Below are 19,923 nucleotides of genomic sequence, written 5' to 3'. Positions count from 1 at the left end.
CTGTGAAGAAGTGTAAAACTCGAACTTCGTATGTTGCCGTCCCACTGACGCTTATGTCATTTAATACACGAGTGAAAGGGACGGTGCGATACGAACTTTGATTCATGAGTTTCGTATTAGCCCCTCACTGAGATACTTGGTAAGTCCGGCCGCAATCCTGACGAAGGGTCAAAAATCCGGACATGTCCGGATATATCCTGACGTATGGCAACCCTACTCCATGGGTATAAATAAATGGGTGAGACTATTTACCGGCCGTGCCGTACAATACTGCAGGGCAACTACGAAACTCGAAACTCGAAGTTCGTGTCATGCGGTCTCTCTGACACTTATACTATTTAATACGAGAGCGAGAGGGACCGCACGACACGAACTTCGAGTTTCGTAGTAGCCCTGCTGACGTGGAAATACAACTTGGGAAATACCCACTTGTTGTTGTTGTTGTTGTTCTTTTAAAAAATATGGCTCTGTCCATCGGAGGACAATTTTGCCAGTGTCTAGTAGTTTTTGCCGTTGTACGGTAAAAAAAATCTAGAAAACGAAATATGAGAGGTAATCAAATACCCACCCCACTTGATATTTCGTATACACATACACGCCATAGAAACTCTTGTCAGTTTGACGTTTATATGGGCGGGTACACGAAATATCGGGTCGGTATTTCCATGTTGGTTTAATCGTGCCGGTAAATAGTGTCACCCGAATAAATTAAAGATATGAAGAAAAAAAAGGAAAAAATATAACCTCATACCTCAAACTGATTATATACTCTTTGAGAAAGGCTACATTGTACATCAATTGTACATTTTGTTTTGTACTCAATTGAAAATGCAACTAAAAATCAGTATTTTCATGTTGATGTTGAGTGCAGTTTTTGCAGATAGTGATATTTTACAAACTGTTGGTGATGATGATTTATTACAGTTGATAAAGGAAAGGGAAAAGCTGATCGTATTGTTTAGTAAGTTTTCGATTTTTAGTTCCAAAGTAAATCGTAAGCAAAAGCTTGACGATTCGTGTAACTAACCTCAATGACTAAACGTGTCTTCAACTTATGATTATGCTTCGTTTGCTTTCGTTGTTTGTTTTGTCCAACAACTCATAAGATTATATCGCATTGATATTATAACAAAATTTTGTTATAAACACCAGACAATAGCATTAAGAAGTTCTATAGATCGTACATTAATTAATCATTAAACATTATGGGTATAGAATATAGAACCATAAATAGACCCTAAATCGTAGCTAACCAATTGGTACAGTCAACAAAATATGTTTATACCTTATGTTTAGTGGCAAAAAGGTGTATTATAGATATTTTTGATGTCTTGGTTACATATATATTTATTTATTTATTTATGCTCTTGACCATACCAATTTTTTACAACATTAAGTTAAACCCCACAACAGTAAGTTTACTTACCAAAAAAAGAAAAGAAAAACAGTTAAATTTGTCATAGTCAGCTATCAGCGTAAGGTTGCCAACCATACTGTTAAATCAAGATTGAAACTACTGCTTTAAAAAGTTTTTGGTAAAAAATAAATTTTGAATACAAGCTTTATTTACTGACTGTACTTTTTGTTGACTAGACTTGTATTGTCATTCACCCAAACTACATTTGCATACCAAATTTCAAGTCAATGCCATTAACTTGAAGAGTTCCGTCCTGAGGAGACAATCCTGGCTGGACTACCAGGATGTCACTACCAGATTATTGTATTGTCACGCATTAAATATATTGACCCGGATAACTCACGTCTTAAATCGAGTTTAGCTCGACATGTTTCGGGCTAATCCGTAGACCTTCCAGACAATGGGACAGGTGAAACTAAATAAAAGCTTGTAATTATTATAATACCTACTTTTTTCACTCATCAGTTAATAAATTAATTACTTTTTTTACTGTTTAAAAAAAAAGCAACACTTTTCTTGACTGAAAAGGAATGTGAACTATATGGAAAAATCGGTCAAGTGCGAGCTGGACTCGTACATGAAGGGTTCCATCAATGTTTTAAAAACAGTTTAGTAATAAGTTTTGTTAAAAATTCAAATCTATTTTTGCTGACTGTACTCTTTGCCCCTGGTTACCAAAGTACTTGTCAAGATAAATCAAACGAGTCCATACTCGATGTGGTCATGTTGTTTTATTACAGAGTTCCTATGGGCACCCTCTAGCTCCATCATCAGATCAGCTCCATGTAATAATAATATTGCATTGTCATTGGATTTATACATGTATTAGACTTTACCCGCGGCTTCACAACTGTTTTAGGTGGTACAGTCAACATCATAAATAAGTTATCACATTTGTATCTTGTCACTTTAACATCATGTTTGTAAAGCCATATGAAGTTGTGTAACAACTGAAAGTGACAAGGTACAGAAATTATCACTTATTTATGATGTTGACTGTACATTTGAAATTCCGGGACTTTACCCTGGGAATTCCCAAAACTATTGTGGGAATATCGGGATAAAAGTATCCTATGTTTTAATCCAGGTTATAAACTAACTTTTTGCCAAATTTCATCCAAATACATTCATAACCGTTTCAGTGTGAAGAAGCAACAAACATACACATTCAGAAACTCACTCACTCACAAACTATCACATTTATAATAGTAGTAGGATTACGAACAAAGAGCCCCCCATTGACAAATCAGCTGGTTTTACTAGCAAGAATAGTGGACATGAGCGGTGTGACCACCATAAATTGAAGTAATCAAGAAATTGACACTGATACACATTGTCGCGCATTGGGTCAATTCCAGAGTAGGTTGTGATAGTTTGCGCCTCAGCACCGTGTGTACACGAAATATCAGGCCGGTATTTCCATAATGGTATTGTACGGCCGGGAAATAGTGTCACCCGGCAGCACAACACACTGCCTACCCTGGAAATCGTGGAATTGACTCAAATGCGGGTACATAATATGACATTACTGAATGAGAATCATAAGGAAGAACTAATAGAAACTTCGAAATTATATACCCGGCCCCTATATATCTAATGATTTCTTATAAGTATATATGTCAGATTTCTTTTTCATAATTAATTGGTTCTTATTACCTTCATTTCAGCCAAACCTGATTGTGATCTATGCGTGAAATTTAATAGTAACTTGGAGGGATTAGAAGAAGATTTCAAGAAGCATTTGAATGCAGACACTGTGAAGATTGTTAACAGCCATTTGGCTCGACTTTACAGCCCTACAAAGGAGCCTGCACTTGTCTTCTTTAGACATGGAGTACCATTGTTATACAGTGGTAAGTGTTTAGTTGTTAAATGAATACATTATTTTTTTTCCCATTTTAGAACTCAATCATGATTTGATTATACAAACTTTATTTTAGTAATGTGAATATTTCGAATTCTGTGGGTTTCATTCTAAAGGTGATTAAGATTTCTGTGACAGGCTAGATGGCGCTAGTATCGTGAGGTCACATTTGTGATTGGTTGAAAACCAGAACTAAACTAGCGAATCGCAAGCAAGATTGTAACGTCAAACGGATCTCACGATACCAGGCGCGACGCACTCCGCGATATAGGTGCGATTCTGTAAGTATCAAAACACCCCACGCCGGCGTGTGTTAACTTACTAGGGCTATGAGCACCGCTCGGCATGCACGCTCGCAGTTTCGCTCGAACTAGTCGCGCCGCGTAACGCTACGTGTAGCTGTGTGATTTTCGTGAGGATATTAGAATATATCATGAAATAGCGTGGTGTTTCAATTTTTGGGATAAGGAGTAGGTATATATTTAAACTAGCTTTTGCCCGCGACTTCGTCCGCGTGGAATAGTAATTTTGGGAAGTATTTAATTTATTTAGGATACCTATTCTGCCAATAATAGTACATAGAAACTTCTACGGTTTACCGAAAATAACCTATTTTAATACATTGCTATAAATATAAACTATTTTTTTTTGTTCTTTCATCCATCCATCCACCCGATGTTCTTTGGTAAAACATAAATATTTTGCGGGTAGCTACAATTTAGCAATACGACGTGTATTCTACCCTGCCAACACAAAAGGACTAATTCTTCATAGTGAACTCTTGACACCTTACGTCCTTTATTGTAAGTTAGGAGGGTAGGATTATAATTAAGACGGCATTTTTACTAAGCATAGCTACACATATTTCCGATAAATATACTTATATGTAGTAATTTGTTTGGAATTCCTTAAGAACTTTCATCCCCATATTTTCTAGTAAATAGGTTGAAATTTGAAAAGCGCCGGAGCAAATGTTTTTTAGGGTTCCGTACCTAAAAAGGAAAAAATGGAACTCTTATAGGATTACTTTGCTATCCGTCCGTCCGTCTATCAAACCTCTAAGTCAAGGCAATCAAAAGCTACAGTCATTAAAAAGGTTCCAAACCAATTGCCTTAACAGAAAAAGTTATAGAGTACTTCCGGCTGTCCTAGAAACTTGGAATTTTGCATAAAGGTAGCTCTTATAGCACAATTAATAAGAAAAATCTGAAAACCATAATTTTTCATGTCTGACTGTCTATGTGAATACGCCATCTAAAATGACCCCACATTAAGTACATTTTGCCTATGAACTTAGAAGGCTATACTAACACTGCATCATCCCCTCTGCTAACATTCCCTCGCAGGTAAAATTTTCAAAAACGCTTGAACAAATATCTTTTTATTTCTTATAAGTAGCCCAATGCCAAGTTTCATAAAGAACCATCGATTTATCTTCGACAATGACGATCTTCCATATAAAGTTTCATCCCCTATTTTACCCCTCAGAGGAAGAGTTTTAAAGACGCGCGAACAAATATGTATTTATCTCTTAGCACGTGCCCAAATGCCAAGTTTCATAAAGAACCGTCGAATTATCTTCGACAATGACGATCTTCCATATAAACATTCATCCCCTATTTCACCCCCTCATACGAAGAATTTTAAAAAACGTGCGAACAAATATCTATTTATCTCTTTTCATGTGCCGGAATGGCAAGTTTAATAAAGATTCATCGATTTATCTTCGATAATGACGACCTTCCACAAAAACTTTCATCCCCTATTTCATCCCCTCACAGGTCGAATTTTCAAAAAAGCTCAAACAAATATAGACTTATTTTTTATTAAGTGCCTAAATGCCAAGTTTCATAGTTTTTATCTTTGACAGCGACGAACTTCTACCATATAAACTTTCATCCCCTATTTTAACCCCTTAAAGACTCTTTTTCGCGATAAAAGGTAGCCTATGTTCTTTCCCAAGGTCTATTCTATCTCTGTACCAAATTTCATCAAAATCGGTTCAGCGGTTTAGACGTGAAAGCGTAACAGACAGACAGACAGACAGAGTTACTTTCGCATTTATAATATTAGTATGGAAGTATGGAAGTATGGAAGTATGGATAGTATGGATTTCTTATTAAGTGCCTAAATGCCAAGTTTCATAGTTTTATCTTTGACAGCGACGAACTTCTACCATATAAACTTTCATCCCCTATTTTAACCCCTTAAAGCCTCTTTTTCGCGATAAAAGGTAGCCTTTGTTCTTTCCCAAGGTCTATTCTATCTCTGTACCAAATTTCATCAAAATCGGTTCAGCGGTTTAGACGTGAAAGCGTAACAGACAGACAGACAGACAGAGTTACTTTCGCATTTATAATATTAGTATGGATTACATTTGAAATTTACCACGAGCTTTGCGGTGAAGGAAAACATCGTGAGGAAACCTGCACAAACCTGCGAAGCAGTTCAATGGTGCGTGTGAAGTTCCCGATCCGCACTGGGCCCGCGTGGGAACTATGACCCAAGCCCTCTTGTTCTGAGAGGAGGGCTCTGCCCTGCAGTGGGACGTATATAGGCTGGAATGATATGTTTAAATTGAACAGTTTGAGCGCAGAAACAGTATATGTATAGCCACACTAAACGGTATGGAAACTACATTATGTTATCTGAACAAGAATTTTATTTTTTTGGAAATTCATGAAAATTTCATTAATTGCAACATTAAAATTCTTACTATTTTCTATTCTGAACATAACATTAAACTAACTAACCCAATTATGTTCGAAACCATATTAAGTGCGAGTGCGACAAAAGAACAGATAGGTAGTTCGCGATTTACCAATGCCCACTGCGGGTGTACAAAACCTTTGAAGCAGCCGACGACGCATTTGGCACGCAACCTTGTACAATTATCAATTTTGTGACCGTCGGAGATCGTAGGCGCGTCAATTTCAAAGTGTTAGAAAACTAAGTATTTGTCCGAATTTACTCTTATATGTGAGTATTATTTTTTTATTGATTTACAAGTACAAGTACAGAAGGTTCTCTCTTTTGATGTTAACGAAAGCCGCCATTTTATATGCCTACGTAATTTTTATTAGCAAAATCACCGCGCACCACCAAGAACATTGAACTCTAGGGCTGCGCGCGAAGGTCGTTATCATTCAGCACCAACGTTTTTGTTTAGGATAGGGTTGTAAATCAATAAAAAAATAAGACTCACATATAACTTAAGACTAAATCGGACAAATACTTAGTTTTCTAGCATTTTTAAATTGACGCTCCTACGATCTCCGACGGTCACAAAATGGATAATTGTACAAGGTCGCTGCCTCAGAGGTTTTGTACACATGCAGTGGGAATTGATAATCGCGAATTACCTATTTGTTCTTTTTTCGCACTCGCACTTAATATGGTTTCGAACAGAATTTGGTTCGTTAGTGTAATGTTATGTACAGAATAGAAAATACTAAGAATTTTAGTGTTGCAATTAATGAATTTTTCATGAATTTCCAAAAAAATAAAATTCATGTTCAGATAACATTATGTAGTTTCCATACCGTTTAGTGTGGCTATACATATACTGTACAATTTAAATAAATACCTACTCCTCATTCCAAAAATCGAAACACCACACTATTTCATGATAGATATTCTAATATCCTCACCAATCATAAAATCGCGAGGTTTATTTTAGGTTTAATATTTTTTGCACTCATCGTGAACCAGTTTCACGAAAATCACATCACACAGCTACACGTAGCGTTACGCGGCGCGACTAGTTCGAGCGAGACTGCGAGCGTGCATGCCGGGCGGTGCTCATAGCCCTAGTGAGTTAACCCACGCCGGCGCGGGGTGTTTTGATATACTTCTGTAAGTACTTCTGTAATCGCACCTATATCGCGGAGTACGCCACGCCAGCCTAAACCAAAACGTTGGTGCTGAATAATAATGACCTTCGCGCGCAGCACTAGAGTTCAATGTTGCTTGGTGGTGCGCGGTGATTTTGCTAATAAAAATTACGTATGCATATAAAATGGCGGCTTTCGTAAACATCAAAAGAGAGAACCTTCTGTACTTGTACTATTACTTATTCTGTGACGATACTTACGCCATCTAACGATATTTCTCCTGTCAAGAAACCCTCATTCGCCTATTATCGTTGCCCCAATTTTACATTGTACTTTTTATAGAATTGGGCCCTGAGGCCATGTTGTCTCACTCGGATTCACAATCACTCAATACTTCTTTCGGTCAAATCCGTATAGAATGGGAGTAGAAAGAGATAATGAATGCAATAGTGAGCGCATGTGCATTAGATATATATACAGCTTCTGTCTGAGATCATATTGTCTAACGCGCTGATGTTCGCAACCGCATTCACCATCTCTTTCTACCAACGTCTTACACCGTGTGACGGAAAGAAGTGGTGAAGGCGATTGTGATTCCAAGTGTGTTAGACAATAAAGCTCTAGTGCCTCTAGTCTTAATAAATTGTTAACTTTACTTTATTAGACATCTGATCTGTTAATGTTTGTATTTATTTAGTATACAGTTATTTATTACAACTGTTCGGTTTTCGTAGGTGAGGCAGAAGAGAATGAGATCTACGGATTTCTTGAAAAGAACCAATCGCCAGCTGTTAAGGAGCTTAATGACAAAATCTTTGAACATATGACTCAGGCTGCTACAGGGGCCACTACGGGAGATTGGTTTATTATGTTGTAAGTGCCATCAAAATATGGGAATTTTCATCCACTTGCCACTGTTCTTAATTTGGCCATGTAATGTCTACCTATGAGTGGCTTAACATTCCTGTGGTGTGACTAGTCTTTTGTTTTATCAAAATATAGCATTGCAATATTGCTAGTATGGGGGTGTAAACGGACCCAAATGCAAACTTCTGGCATAAAATATACAAAATAAATGTATAATTATAAGGTTGGATGCATCACCCGTGATCCAGATGCAGAACTGTGCCGTAATGATATTTTAAATCATTCAATAAACATTGTTATGGACAAATAAAATTAATTACTATGTTAAGATTCCATGATGGCCCAGGAAACAAATTGGTTGACTGTACAGTATCGATAATTTAAAATACCACAAAAGGGCCTCACGCTAAACACACTAGTAATATTTACCTCGACATTTCGACCATATTACAGTGGCCATGGTCACGAGTAGACTGAAGTGTGGGGTGTCAAGCCTGCCAAGCATAAATAAATTTATACAATAAGTAAATATTACTCGTGTGTTATAAGTCCCGTTTGTAGTATCTATCTAATAGCTTTAAACGAGCAATTCTTGTATATATTTCGGGGATCTCGGAAACGGCTCCAACGATTTCGATGAAATTTGGCATGTAAGGGTTTTCGGGGATGAAAAATCGATCTTGCTTGATCTTACCTCTGGGAAAACGCTTTTTACCGAGTTTTAGCCCGAGAAAAACTCGGTCGCCTTGTACTTTTAATTATGAGTGAAAATCAGGAAAGTTTTAAACATTGTACAGTACTGAAACTGATTGATTACTGAAACAAACAATAGTTTGTTTATAAAAAAAAATGGAAAATTTCTTCAAAATCTGAGTCAAATTGTCCAGGTGGCTCTGTTGCGGATTCATGTTTTGCGTTTGCGTCATATGATATGTTTTCGACATGGTGTGACTCATAACATAACATGTCGAAAACAAGGCTGAGTAGGCATATTATGTATTTTTAAGGTTTAGGTTTAGTATCGTACCTGCCACTACAGTATAATTTTTAGCAATGCCAAGTGTAGCATGAATGTAGATTGTATTATTGGTTACAATTTCTAAAAAAGAAAATGAGTCTGATATCTGATTTTTCTATAGAAATGTTTTATTATTTTCAGCTATGGCGCTTCTTGTGTGGAATGTCAGAGACTCCATGCAGTGTGGGAGGGTGTAGGGGCGACTCTCCGAGGGCGGGTGAATGTGGCCCGAATCGACGCTAACTTAGCTGGACTCAATACCGCTAAGCGGTTTCAGGTCTCTAAATTGCCAGCATTTTTATTGTAAGTATATCTCTATAACCATCTATTACGTAACATTACATAACTGACTCAGGAAAACGCACAGCCCAAACCATTGGATTTGGACTTGATATTTAGCAGATCTAGGTATTCCTTGAGGGTCATAGAGCAAAAAATATTAGCAAAGGTTTTTTCACCGAAAATGCAAACTGAAACATGGATGCACAGAAAAAAATCCAAAAAGAGACCAGCGCCGGGAATCGAACCCAGGTATTCAGCATTTCGTGCTGCGTGCCATACACCACACATTTCAGCCTGCTTTTCTCTTAGGGGCTGTTTCACCATCCATTGATTAGTGTTAACTGACGGTTAAATGTGATGCCTTCTCTATTTGTTTTGTTCGAATAGACGGAGACGGCATCACATTTAACTGTCAGTTAACACTAATCAATGGATGGTGAAACAGCCTTTAAGTGTCGCTGCTTAAGTGACTAAGAAAAAAGCAGGCTGAAATGTGTGGTGCATGGGAGAAATTTGTGTCTAGACTCCTGTTCAGTGGTGGTGTAGGGGTATGGCACGCAGCACGGAATGCTGAGGACCTGGGTTCGATTCCCAGCGCTGGTCTCTTTCTGTTTTTTTTTCTGTGCATCCATGTTTCAGTTTGTATTTTTGTTGGATATCACGGGATGACCGTAAAAGTAACGAATTTGGAGTTGAAATAAAAAATACAAAAAGACTTCAAAAACCAATCTAGCTTTTTTTATCTCCAATAATTGGGGCCTGCTGCGCAATACTTATTTGGTTATAAAAAGCATTGCTTTTATTTTTTGCCAGGCGTCTATTCAAACATAGTTTAAAAGTGTTTCTGGTAGGGGGTTGCAACCATACAAAGTGTCTGGCGATGAAGGAAGTGATTTCTAATATCATTCTGGATAAAATATATAAAAATTGAGTTTTATAAAATAATAATAATAATCCATTTATTTTAAGTAACTATGAGACTCATACATGTTAATACTATAGCGAGTTTGAGGTAGAATTTTATACACCTTTACTATCTTTAACCTGCCAAAGCCACCATTTCGTTGTTAGGGATCGTTCTTAGATAAGACAGATGTGTTAGGAAAATTATATAAAAAAACTCTCAGCTTTTATATAATGAAGATTTGGCCGTCGCGGACTTTTGCTCTATTCTATTAGTATAACAGCAGCCATACATATAATATAAGACTAATTTTCTACCTGTTTTTATTTCAGTTTCCGACATGGGAAAGTCTACAGGTATAACATACCTAAGAACGACGTGAAGTCGTTTGTGACGTTTGCTCAGGATTGGTACAAAAATGCGAAAGCAGAAACAGTTCCTCTAGTGGCTTCGCCATTGTAAGTTTTTTTTTCTGTTGGTCTAACCAAAATATAACATTGTGAAGTAAACCTCACTCAGAAACTAGTTCAAAGTGTTGGACCATGTACAGTCAAGTGCAAAGATATCGACACGGCCTAAATTACAAAAATATGTATACACAAACTTAATGCTAAGTGCATAAAGTCGTGTATACATATTTTTGTAACTTTGGCCGTGTCGATATTTTTGCACTTGACTGTACCAAGTAGTTAACCATACAAAATGTTGACTGGAAAAAGTTTCGTTGTCATACAAGAATTGCCCGTACAAGGTGTTACTTGACATGACATGAATAAATAAATAAATAAATAAACCTGTCAACTCTACTCAAACATTGTTTCGTAATTACAAAATTAAATATACCTACTTAACGCAAAATTAACTTAGAAAAACCTTCGATATCTTAAGTACGATATTTCGAAAACGGCTGAATCGATTTTAATATAACAGCTAGGAACCATTGCAAAGAAACTCGCTTTCACTTACGTGAATGTGATGCGTTTTTTTTAAATAACCGCATCGAAATCGATGCATCCGCTTGAAAGCTATCACTAGCCTGCCATATATTTATATTTATATTTTTATTTATTTTTATTTATATGTATATTTTGCCTGTAATTATTATGTGATTTTTCGTTTTGTTTAAAGCTTTTTATTAATTTCACTCACACATTTGATTCACAACTTGCATTATTCAAATATATTTTAATATATGTTTTAATGAAAAACTTATTTTCAGTGACGATCTTGTGGATTGGTGTGTGGAGATGATCAAATTTGGTGTAGACTTTGGCCTTGATTTGATGGCAAAGTATCCTTGGATTTGGCAGATAGGAGGAACAGGATTCGGTCTTGTGGCTATCACAGCTCTCATTGCCATTGTCAAAGCCGGTCGCTCTAAACCAGTGAAACAGACGAAAAAAGACAAGAAGAGCAAATAATTTTAAGGCCACTTAACACAATTAGTTAATCTAACAACAGGGAAGTCAGTGGTATGATTATAGCAAATTGTGATTATTCTTGTGTATTTGTATATTGGTGACGATTTTTTATATGCATTTATGTAAAATGTTAACGATTTCTCATTATGGTAGTATTTTTGTTAGCATTTCAATTGGGTATTTTAATAAAATTGGATATCCGTCCGAAATTAAGTTAATATAATTTAGAAGAGTATATTTAAGAGAATATATTATTATGTATAATGTTTAACGAGCGTGTACAAGAATTTCTTTTTCTATTTTTCTATAAAATAAGTAATAAAATCGAAGCTTCAAAACAGGTTTCTATTCTAAGTATTTGTACTTATTTCAGTATCTACTAAAATTTTAAATGAAATAAATTACTATTTATAGATTTTATATTTTAAATAAATATGTTTTACACTGATTTTCAAACATTGTTACGATTGGAAACCTATATTGTTATACATTGTTATTTTCATCTAGATACAAGCTAGTATATACTTCAAAGAAACTGAAATACATGAATAAAACAATATTAAAATATTTTGTTTTATTTAGCACTAATCTGTAGTCTTAGAATGTATCAAACATCACTAAATAAATAAGCAGTGCTTACAAACAAAGTAGGTATATTTCAACTTCTTCTCATTTAATTAATTACAATTTACAACAGATTGCTTATATTAAAGTAAAAGATGTACCATCAGCCAAATATGTGGTCTGCCACCCTAAAGTTGATAATCGTTTGCATCTCATAAAACAATAATGCCAATAGATGTGTCTGTCAACTTGAAAGTTCGACTTTAGCGACATTCATTTCATAGGAACTTGTTTAAAAATTGATAGACCACTTATTTAGCTGATGGTACCTAGTTCCATTAACGCATCACTGCCACCGACGCATATATACGTTTTCGAAACTTCGCCCAGTGACGCTGTCATAATTATTCATACATTTTGAACGCACATGTGCGTCGGTGGCACCTGAGCAAATCAGGTGGCAGTAAATGCGTTAACTAGAATTACAATAGTAGGGCAAAAATAAATAAGTACCGTAACTATGTTGTGCTATTCCTAACTTAGTGTGATTGGAAAATTAGGTGTGCACTCAAAACAAACTGGATTACCGGTCGGACAATACCGACCTGATATTTGGAAGCCCAAATGGCTTCGAAATATCAGTGCGGTAAATGGCAATATCAACTCGCTATGACACAGGACCACCCTAACATTCCCGACCGAAATTCTATAAACACCAACATGTTTTTCCTGACCCATGCATAATGAATAATAATGGAAGTGAACACCTATTGCTATATACCGGGGACATCGTAAAGTTCATAACGTTTTCTTGGCCACTAGTCAATTAGGTACTACAGTCAAGGGCAAAGATATCGACACGGCCAAAGTTACAAAAATATGTATACACGACTTTATGCACTTAACATTAAGGCCGTGTATACATTTTTTGCATTAAGAATTAAATAAATTAAGTTATTAAATCTACGCTATTGTTAATATCTACCATCTACGCAAATAATATGGTTAAGTATATTAATCTAAGTGGTACACGAAAAACGGTCCGTATTGACATGCATGCCTCCTGCTTATGCACCAATGATCTGATGCCGTATTGCCAAACATTTCTGACGCTCGCGATTGCAATCAAATGACAGATTTCGCAAACAAGAACTGTCATTTGATTGCGATCGCGAGCGTCAGAAACGTTAGGCAATACGGCCTCTAGTCGGTTTTTATTAGGTTGAGATTTATTATCGCAATAGGTGCGATGTCTGAGGTGCGATGCATACTCTCTCAATTCAAATCAAAGTGGACATGAAAAACAGGGTCGGTATGTACGTCGGTGAAATCCAGACCAGTAATGAGTGACACCCTAAATACATTGTTAAAGCTTTTATAGACCATCCACAAATGCAATAATCACATCACGTAAAACTTAACGCATTCACTGCCACCGACGCATATATGCGTTTTCGGAACTTCGCCCAGTTGTCATAATTATTCATACATTTTGAACGCACATGTGCGTCGCTGGCACCTGTGGAAGTCAGGTGGCAGTGAATGCGTTAAAGTATTTGCTACGTACTGGTTACAAAACTATTTTTAACCTAAAGTTAAGTGCCGCAGGTTTTAAAAGTGGTCAAAGTTTGATAGTAAAGACGTGGAAGAGGAACTAAACATCTTTGTAAAAAAAAAAAGTTGCCACATTCAAGAATATTACGTCCAAAATGGCTCCTATTCCTATTCTTTACTGTTGCACTACTAACTGGAACAGTTTTATTTTGTTGCATATTATGACTATTTTATAATTATAATATTGTCAAAGATCAAAACGCAAATTATTATTATGCATCAATACAACACTGAAGGCGAGACAAATACTTTCTGTACCTATCAACATAAATATACCTATACCATAAGTATCCACATGAAAAAAAAAACAAACTGAACTGAATACCTGTTTTTAAGTTCATAGAGAACAGATGCTGGCAGATAAATTTTAGAGTATTTAAAGGATAAATTAGGTAAGATGGACTCACACTTAATCGATTTTTTATTTGTCAGTTTGTAGTATATTTACGTTTATTAACAATCCGAATTTGAGATTTTTTATATTTAAATGTGATAGGGATAGAACGAAAATGATACGATTTTGTACTCGTATTGGGACCCCTTTCTTTTTTTATCTATAATGGTTAAATACAAATCTCAAACTTAATAATTATTTTAATTAGTAATTTCTAGTCTCATTTGATTGTATATAATACAAATGTTACTAAAGAGAATAGGACCAGTGAGTCATGTCAGTGACAGTAGCAATGAACGTTTATTGTTCTGGCAACCCTAAATATAAAAAAAAACTGTAATACCAATAAATCATTTTTAGGCTTTGAGTTTCTCGAGTCAGATTAGAATCAAATTTAAGAATAGAATACATACTGTCTCTTTTTGTTAATTTACATTTCATTTTGTACATTTTACACATGCTCCAATGCTCCGATGGATATAGGTATTGTAACTGCATAATGACGGTTTAGAACCAATACCGTCTATCTACCATCTTTTAGCATGATAGTTAGGTGTTATTGATTCTTAACAGTTGATAAAGAATTTAAAGTAATACTCAAATTTAGTTATTTTAGCTACATCTAAATTGACTTCATTGGTAGTATTGGTAGTTTGTGTAGCTTTTAAAAAAAACATCAAACATGGATATAAACAGTAAAAAAATAATAGAAAAATAGACTAGCAACAAGGAACTCATTATCTAGATTGTATCAACCTCTATATTAATTCTAAACACCGAGGCTGGATCTGCTAACTCATTTCTAATAGCATTTTCAAACTTTTTGAATATGATAGAAAATTCCATCATATTTTCTGGCTTTGATTCTATCCACATCTTATCAAATTCATAAAATAAATAGCAATAGAACTTGTGGAATAAATTCATGTTAGGTAAGTATTGTCTAGCATTAAACATGTAAGTTTTTGCAGAACCATCCTTTAGTAAATAATATGCCATAGAGGTTAGGTTAATGCCCACAACTGCATATGTGTACCCGTACTTTGGGTGGTGTGAGTGGCTCAGCACATGGCTTGAAGCTTGCGGATATTCTGAAGCAAAAAACAGTAAATTTTCCAGTCCAAGCAAACCCATGCCACGGAAATCAGTCTTAGGATCATCACCCTGAAATTAAAAAAACAATTACAAATAAACTGTCTGTTATTCACATAAATTAGAAAGCCATCATGCCAGACTGCATACTATAGAATATATTAAAATTACTAACCTGGAATCCTATGTATTGCCATTGTTTTGTTACGCGACTTTCAAGATCTTCATTAGGCACCAACAAAGACCACAATTTTAAAAGTTTTTCCTCATGCTCGGGCAGTGAACTATCATAGTGAGTTTTACGCATTTCTTCTACTTCTTCAAGTAATAATCTGTAGCTCCAAATTTGTGCTAAACATCGCCGGAAGGACACAATAAACAACTCATGCAGTTTTGGATTGATTTTCTTAGCCCTAAGAATAATAGCAACAGAAGGGTTGAGTATTTCGGGAAAGTTCCGTGGAACAAAGCTACGCTCTAAAACCGTATTGTCCAAGTATGAAACTACTTGTTTCACGTCCCGAGTTCTAGAGAGCATTAGAGATTTTTCAACATTGCGAGATCTTTCTGCGCCTGGCTTGTCGCCGTAACAAATCCTCTGTAGTTCGCACAGTCGTGTTGTTTTCCTGAGAAACCATTTTATGAAAGGTCTCAGGTACCATTGTAGAACAGACCAAAGGTTGAAGAACACCATTTTTTATTATCTTTCTATTTTACACATTTTCTCACAGGTTGATGCGTTCGGTTGTCATGACGATTATGCCATTCTATTGACGTTTGACTTGACTGACAGTTCAAGTACTATGAATGACTGACAGATCTGACACTAGTTGTGGTTTGTCCGTGGTTGTGTTGATTATAAACTTATAAAGTTGGTCTATACAAATGTTTCCGATCACCCCACTTCCGGTGTGCATGGCGGGTATCAGCGCTACTACTTCTATTCGACACTAGATGGCGCTTTATGTAAAATGTAAATGGTCGGCGTTGTGTTCGGCCGATGGAAAATTAAATAATCATCATCATCATGTCAGCCGAAAGACGTCCACTGGAAATAGGCCTCCCCAAGGCTCTCCACTCAGACCGGTGCTCAGCACAAGCTTTCCGCATCCAACGCGATCCCGCGATCTTAGGGCCGCCATACACGGACTGCTCGAGCAGTAACCCAGTGATCAACATACACGGACCGCTGTTGCAGTCGCGACTGCTTGACCGCATGATGAAATTTCACCGCGCAGCCAACCGCCCGAAGCAGTTGCAACTGCTTGAGCGGTTCGTGTATTGCAAATGACAATTTTGTATGGAAACTGCAGATCACCCAACGGCGACCGCTAGAAGCTGTTGGCACTGACTGCTTAAAGCAGTCCGTGTATGGCGGCCCTTAACCAAGTCGCCGCTCCATCTTTTTGAAGGCCTAGCGACAGCTTCGCAATTCTTCGGGCTAAATAATATCATTATCATTAATATATTGGAAGATGTTCTAAGGAAATCAGTAAAACGTAATAAAGCGCTGGTGGTCTGCGGGGACTTTAATATCGATATTTTATCACAATCCGTTGAAAAAGACCAGTTTATTTCTGTTTTAGAATCTTTTAATTTAAATTTCTTATTTAATGAACCCACCAGTCACAACCACTTCGACCACATGTATAGACAACATTTGCTTAACTTGTGAGTATTTAGAAAATGCTGTTATCAGTGGAGTACGATCGGATCACAAAGCTCAAACAGTGAAGTTACCGCAGGCTAGGGGAGGTGTTAATCACACCATAGAAATTAGGCCGTTGAACAAACAAAGACGACCGTCTCAAAACAAACATCGCGCAAAAGTAAATACTAAAAATCCAAACAAAAATTTCAAAATTTGTTAAATACTGTATGCGAGGAATACGATAAAACGTATAGTAAATAACGTATTAAAATAGGAAATAAACTGTCATTCAATGAATGGGCTACACCCGGAATACATAGGAGTAGGGATGTCTTATATGATCTTTATGATAAGAAATCGTGTACCACTGATGAACGTTTCCACCAGTATGTCAGGGATTATTCAAAATTATATGTAATAAAGCAAAAGCAGTCCATGTAACTAATAAAATTATGATAAAATTAAAACAGTTTGGAAAATTATAAATACTGAAACCGGTCCGTAAGAACACGGAGTCTTCTATATCATTAAAGATTAACAACGTATTAGAAACGGACGCGGTTAAAGTAGCTAACGAGTTTAATACCTACTTCTCTAAAATCTCCATCGAAACGACAAAATGTCTCGCGTCTTCCTCAATGTATCTATTCCAAACTTAAGTAATTTTAAATTTACGCATGTCTCTCCATGTGACATCATTAAGACTTTTAGATTATTGAAAGTAAAAAAAACGGAAGACTTGTGGGGCGTCTCAGTTAAGGTTCTACATTCCATTTTAGATGTCGTTGCTCCAACTTTAGCATTTATTTTTAGATGAAGGCGTATTTCCAGATTTGATGAAATATATAATATAGTAAAGTAGTTCCTATTTTTAAAACAGGTGATAAAGATAATCTCTCTCTCTCCCTCTGATTATCGTCCTGTGTCCATCCTATCAGCGTTTAGCAAAATATTCGAAAAAATAATGCTGACGCAAATGATCTCGCATTTTAATACCCATAAAATCATGCATCCATAGCAGTTCGGATTCACAAAAGGCAGGTCTACTACAGACGCGTGTCATAGTTTAGTTAAATTCATATTGCAAGCTTGGGAGGAATCAAATGACGCTATAGGTGTATTCTGCGACCTTTCGAAAGCTTTTGATTGTGTGGATCATGATACTTTAATTTGTAAGTTATTTTTTTATGGCATTCGTGGCCTCGCTTTAGAACTCATTAAATCTTACCTCACACAAAGAAAGCAAAAGGTAGCGATTAACGGAACGGTATCGGAGGGATCTGTGGTCGAAATGGGAGTGCCTCAATGATCCATTCTTGCCCCATTCCTGTATCTTATTTATGTAAATGACCTAACTTATATGGTATGCCAAAAGTCGGGTATAGTTTTAGTTATGTTTGCTGACGACACGTCTTTACTGTTCAAGGTTAGGTAGAAAAGATACCGACTTCATTGAGCCCAATGAAACCCTGTCCGCGATATCCGCATGGTTTGCTGCCAATAATTTGTTACTAAATCCTAAGAAAACCAAATGTATTAAATTCTCGTTGATGAATTCATCTAACTCGAATTCAGTTTCTAATATAAAGTTAAATGGTCAAACTATTGAATTTGTAAAATTAACAATATTTTTAGGAATAACGCTCGATTCTAAAGGGGCTCCTAGACGGGCCATATTTTCACGGCAATTTGTGGCCGGCAACTATTGGTGTCCCTCTCTTACTCACATGTTAGACAGGGACACCAATAGTTGCCGGCCACATATTGCAGTGAAAATATGGCCCGTCTAGGAGCCCCTTTAACTACAGTGGGGACCTCACGTCACAGCAATCGCGGGTAGATTGAGCTCTGCTGCTTTTGCAGTTTGGAAAATACGGCAGCTAACCGATGTGGCGACGGCACGGTTGGTGTATTTTGCTTACTTTAATAGCATTATTTCGTACGGCCTTATTTTATGGGGATCTGCTGAAGACATTGAGTCAATTTTTATCTTACAAAAGAGAGCAATTAGAGCAATTTATAATTTGAAGACGCGTGAATCTTGATCTTTTTTTAAGGAAACAGTATCCTAACCCGCCGTCGCTTTATGTTTTTGAAATAATCATGTATGTAAGGAAGAACAAAAAGCCGTGGTGGCCTAGCTGTTTGACCTATCGCCTCTCAAACAGAGGGTCTTGGGTTCAAACCCCGGCTCGCACCTCTGAGTTTTTCCAAATTCATGTGCGGGATTACATTCGAAATTTACCACGAGCTTTGCGGTGAAGGAAAACATCGTGAGGAAACCTGTACAAACCTGCGAAGCAATTCAATGGTGCGTGTGAAGTTCCCAATCCGCACTGGGCCCGCATGGGAACTATAGCCCAAGCCCTCTTGTTCTGAGAGGAGGCCTGTGCCCAGCAGTGGGACGTATATAGGCTGGGATGATGATGATGAAGGAAGAACATATTATTATATGATTTTCCCACTAACGTCGATAAGTCAAAGGCTACTAGAAAGACAGGGAAGCTTAAAGTTCCATCTTACAGACTGGCTAAAACTAAAAAGTCGTTTCTGGGAAATATTATAAATGAAACGGATTCAAAATTCAGTTCTATTGTCAAGAAGACATTAATATCTAAGGCGTATTATAAAGTTAATGATTATATCATGGACAGGTATATTTGGAAATAATTCCGATCCGTATTAGCGATCCCTTCAAATAGCGAACCTACTGTGTTAAAAATAAAGCCGTGTTAAATACTTGTGATGTATACATATCATTTAATAATATTGTAAATCTGTTTAAAAAAAATATACCTCATTGAGCTTCTTGCCGGATTCTTCTCAACAGAGGTTTTTCCGAACCGGTGATAGATTTTTTTTGACATTCATAAGTGCTTGTTATAGTCTAAATTGAATACAGATATTTTGACTTTGACTTTGACATTATTCTATTATCGACGATAAACGAAATATTGAAAAATAAAAAAATGTGTTGTGGATTGTAAGTAGGTACCTATGGA

The 19,923-nt window shown here is 36.4% G+C and overlaps 2 protein-coding genes across 2 annotated transcripts; one reads left to right on the top strand and one right to left on the bottom strand.

Annotated features, from left to right (window-relative positions):
- Window positions 1-631: 631 nt before the first annotated feature.
- LOC141427448 (protein disulfide-isomerase A5) lies at window positions 632-14,361 on the top strand. The gene is made up of 6 exons (XM_074086926.1): window positions 632-961; window positions 3,085-3,270; window positions 7,849-7,987; window positions 9,141-9,302; window positions 10,518-10,643; window positions 11,405-14,361. The coding sequence occupies exons 1-6, from the start codon at window positions 829-831 to the stop codon at window positions 11,604-11,606; spliced, it is 948 nt and encodes a 315-aa protein (XP_073943027.1). The 5' UTR covers window positions 632-828; the 3' UTR covers window positions 11,607-14,361.
- A 24-nt stretch (window positions 14,362-14,385) lies between these two features.
- LOC141427449 (ELMO domain-containing protein 2) lies at window positions 14,386-16,090 on the bottom strand. Its single transcript, XM_074086927.1, has 2 exons — window positions 15,446-16,090; window positions 14,386-15,342 (listed from the first exon to the last, which is right to left on the bottom strand). Exons 1-2 carry the CDS (start codon window positions 15,962-15,964, stop codon window positions 14,920-14,922), a joined length of 942 nt encoding a protein of 313 aa, XP_073943028.1. The 5' UTR covers window positions 15,965-16,090; the 3' UTR covers window positions 14,386-14,919.
- Window positions 16,091-19,923: the final 3,833 nt, after the last annotated feature.

Source organism: Choristoneura fumiferana, chromosome 4 (genome assembly GCF_025370935.1).
Source record: "Choristoneura fumiferana chromosome 4, NRCan_CFum_1, whole genome shotgun sequence".
Lineage (NCBI taxonomy): Eukaryota > Metazoa > Arthropoda > Insecta > Lepidoptera > Tortricidae > Choristoneura > Choristoneura fumiferana.
Note: the sequence above shows the minus strand (reverse complement) of the source record. Positions and strands in the feature narration are given on the sequence as shown.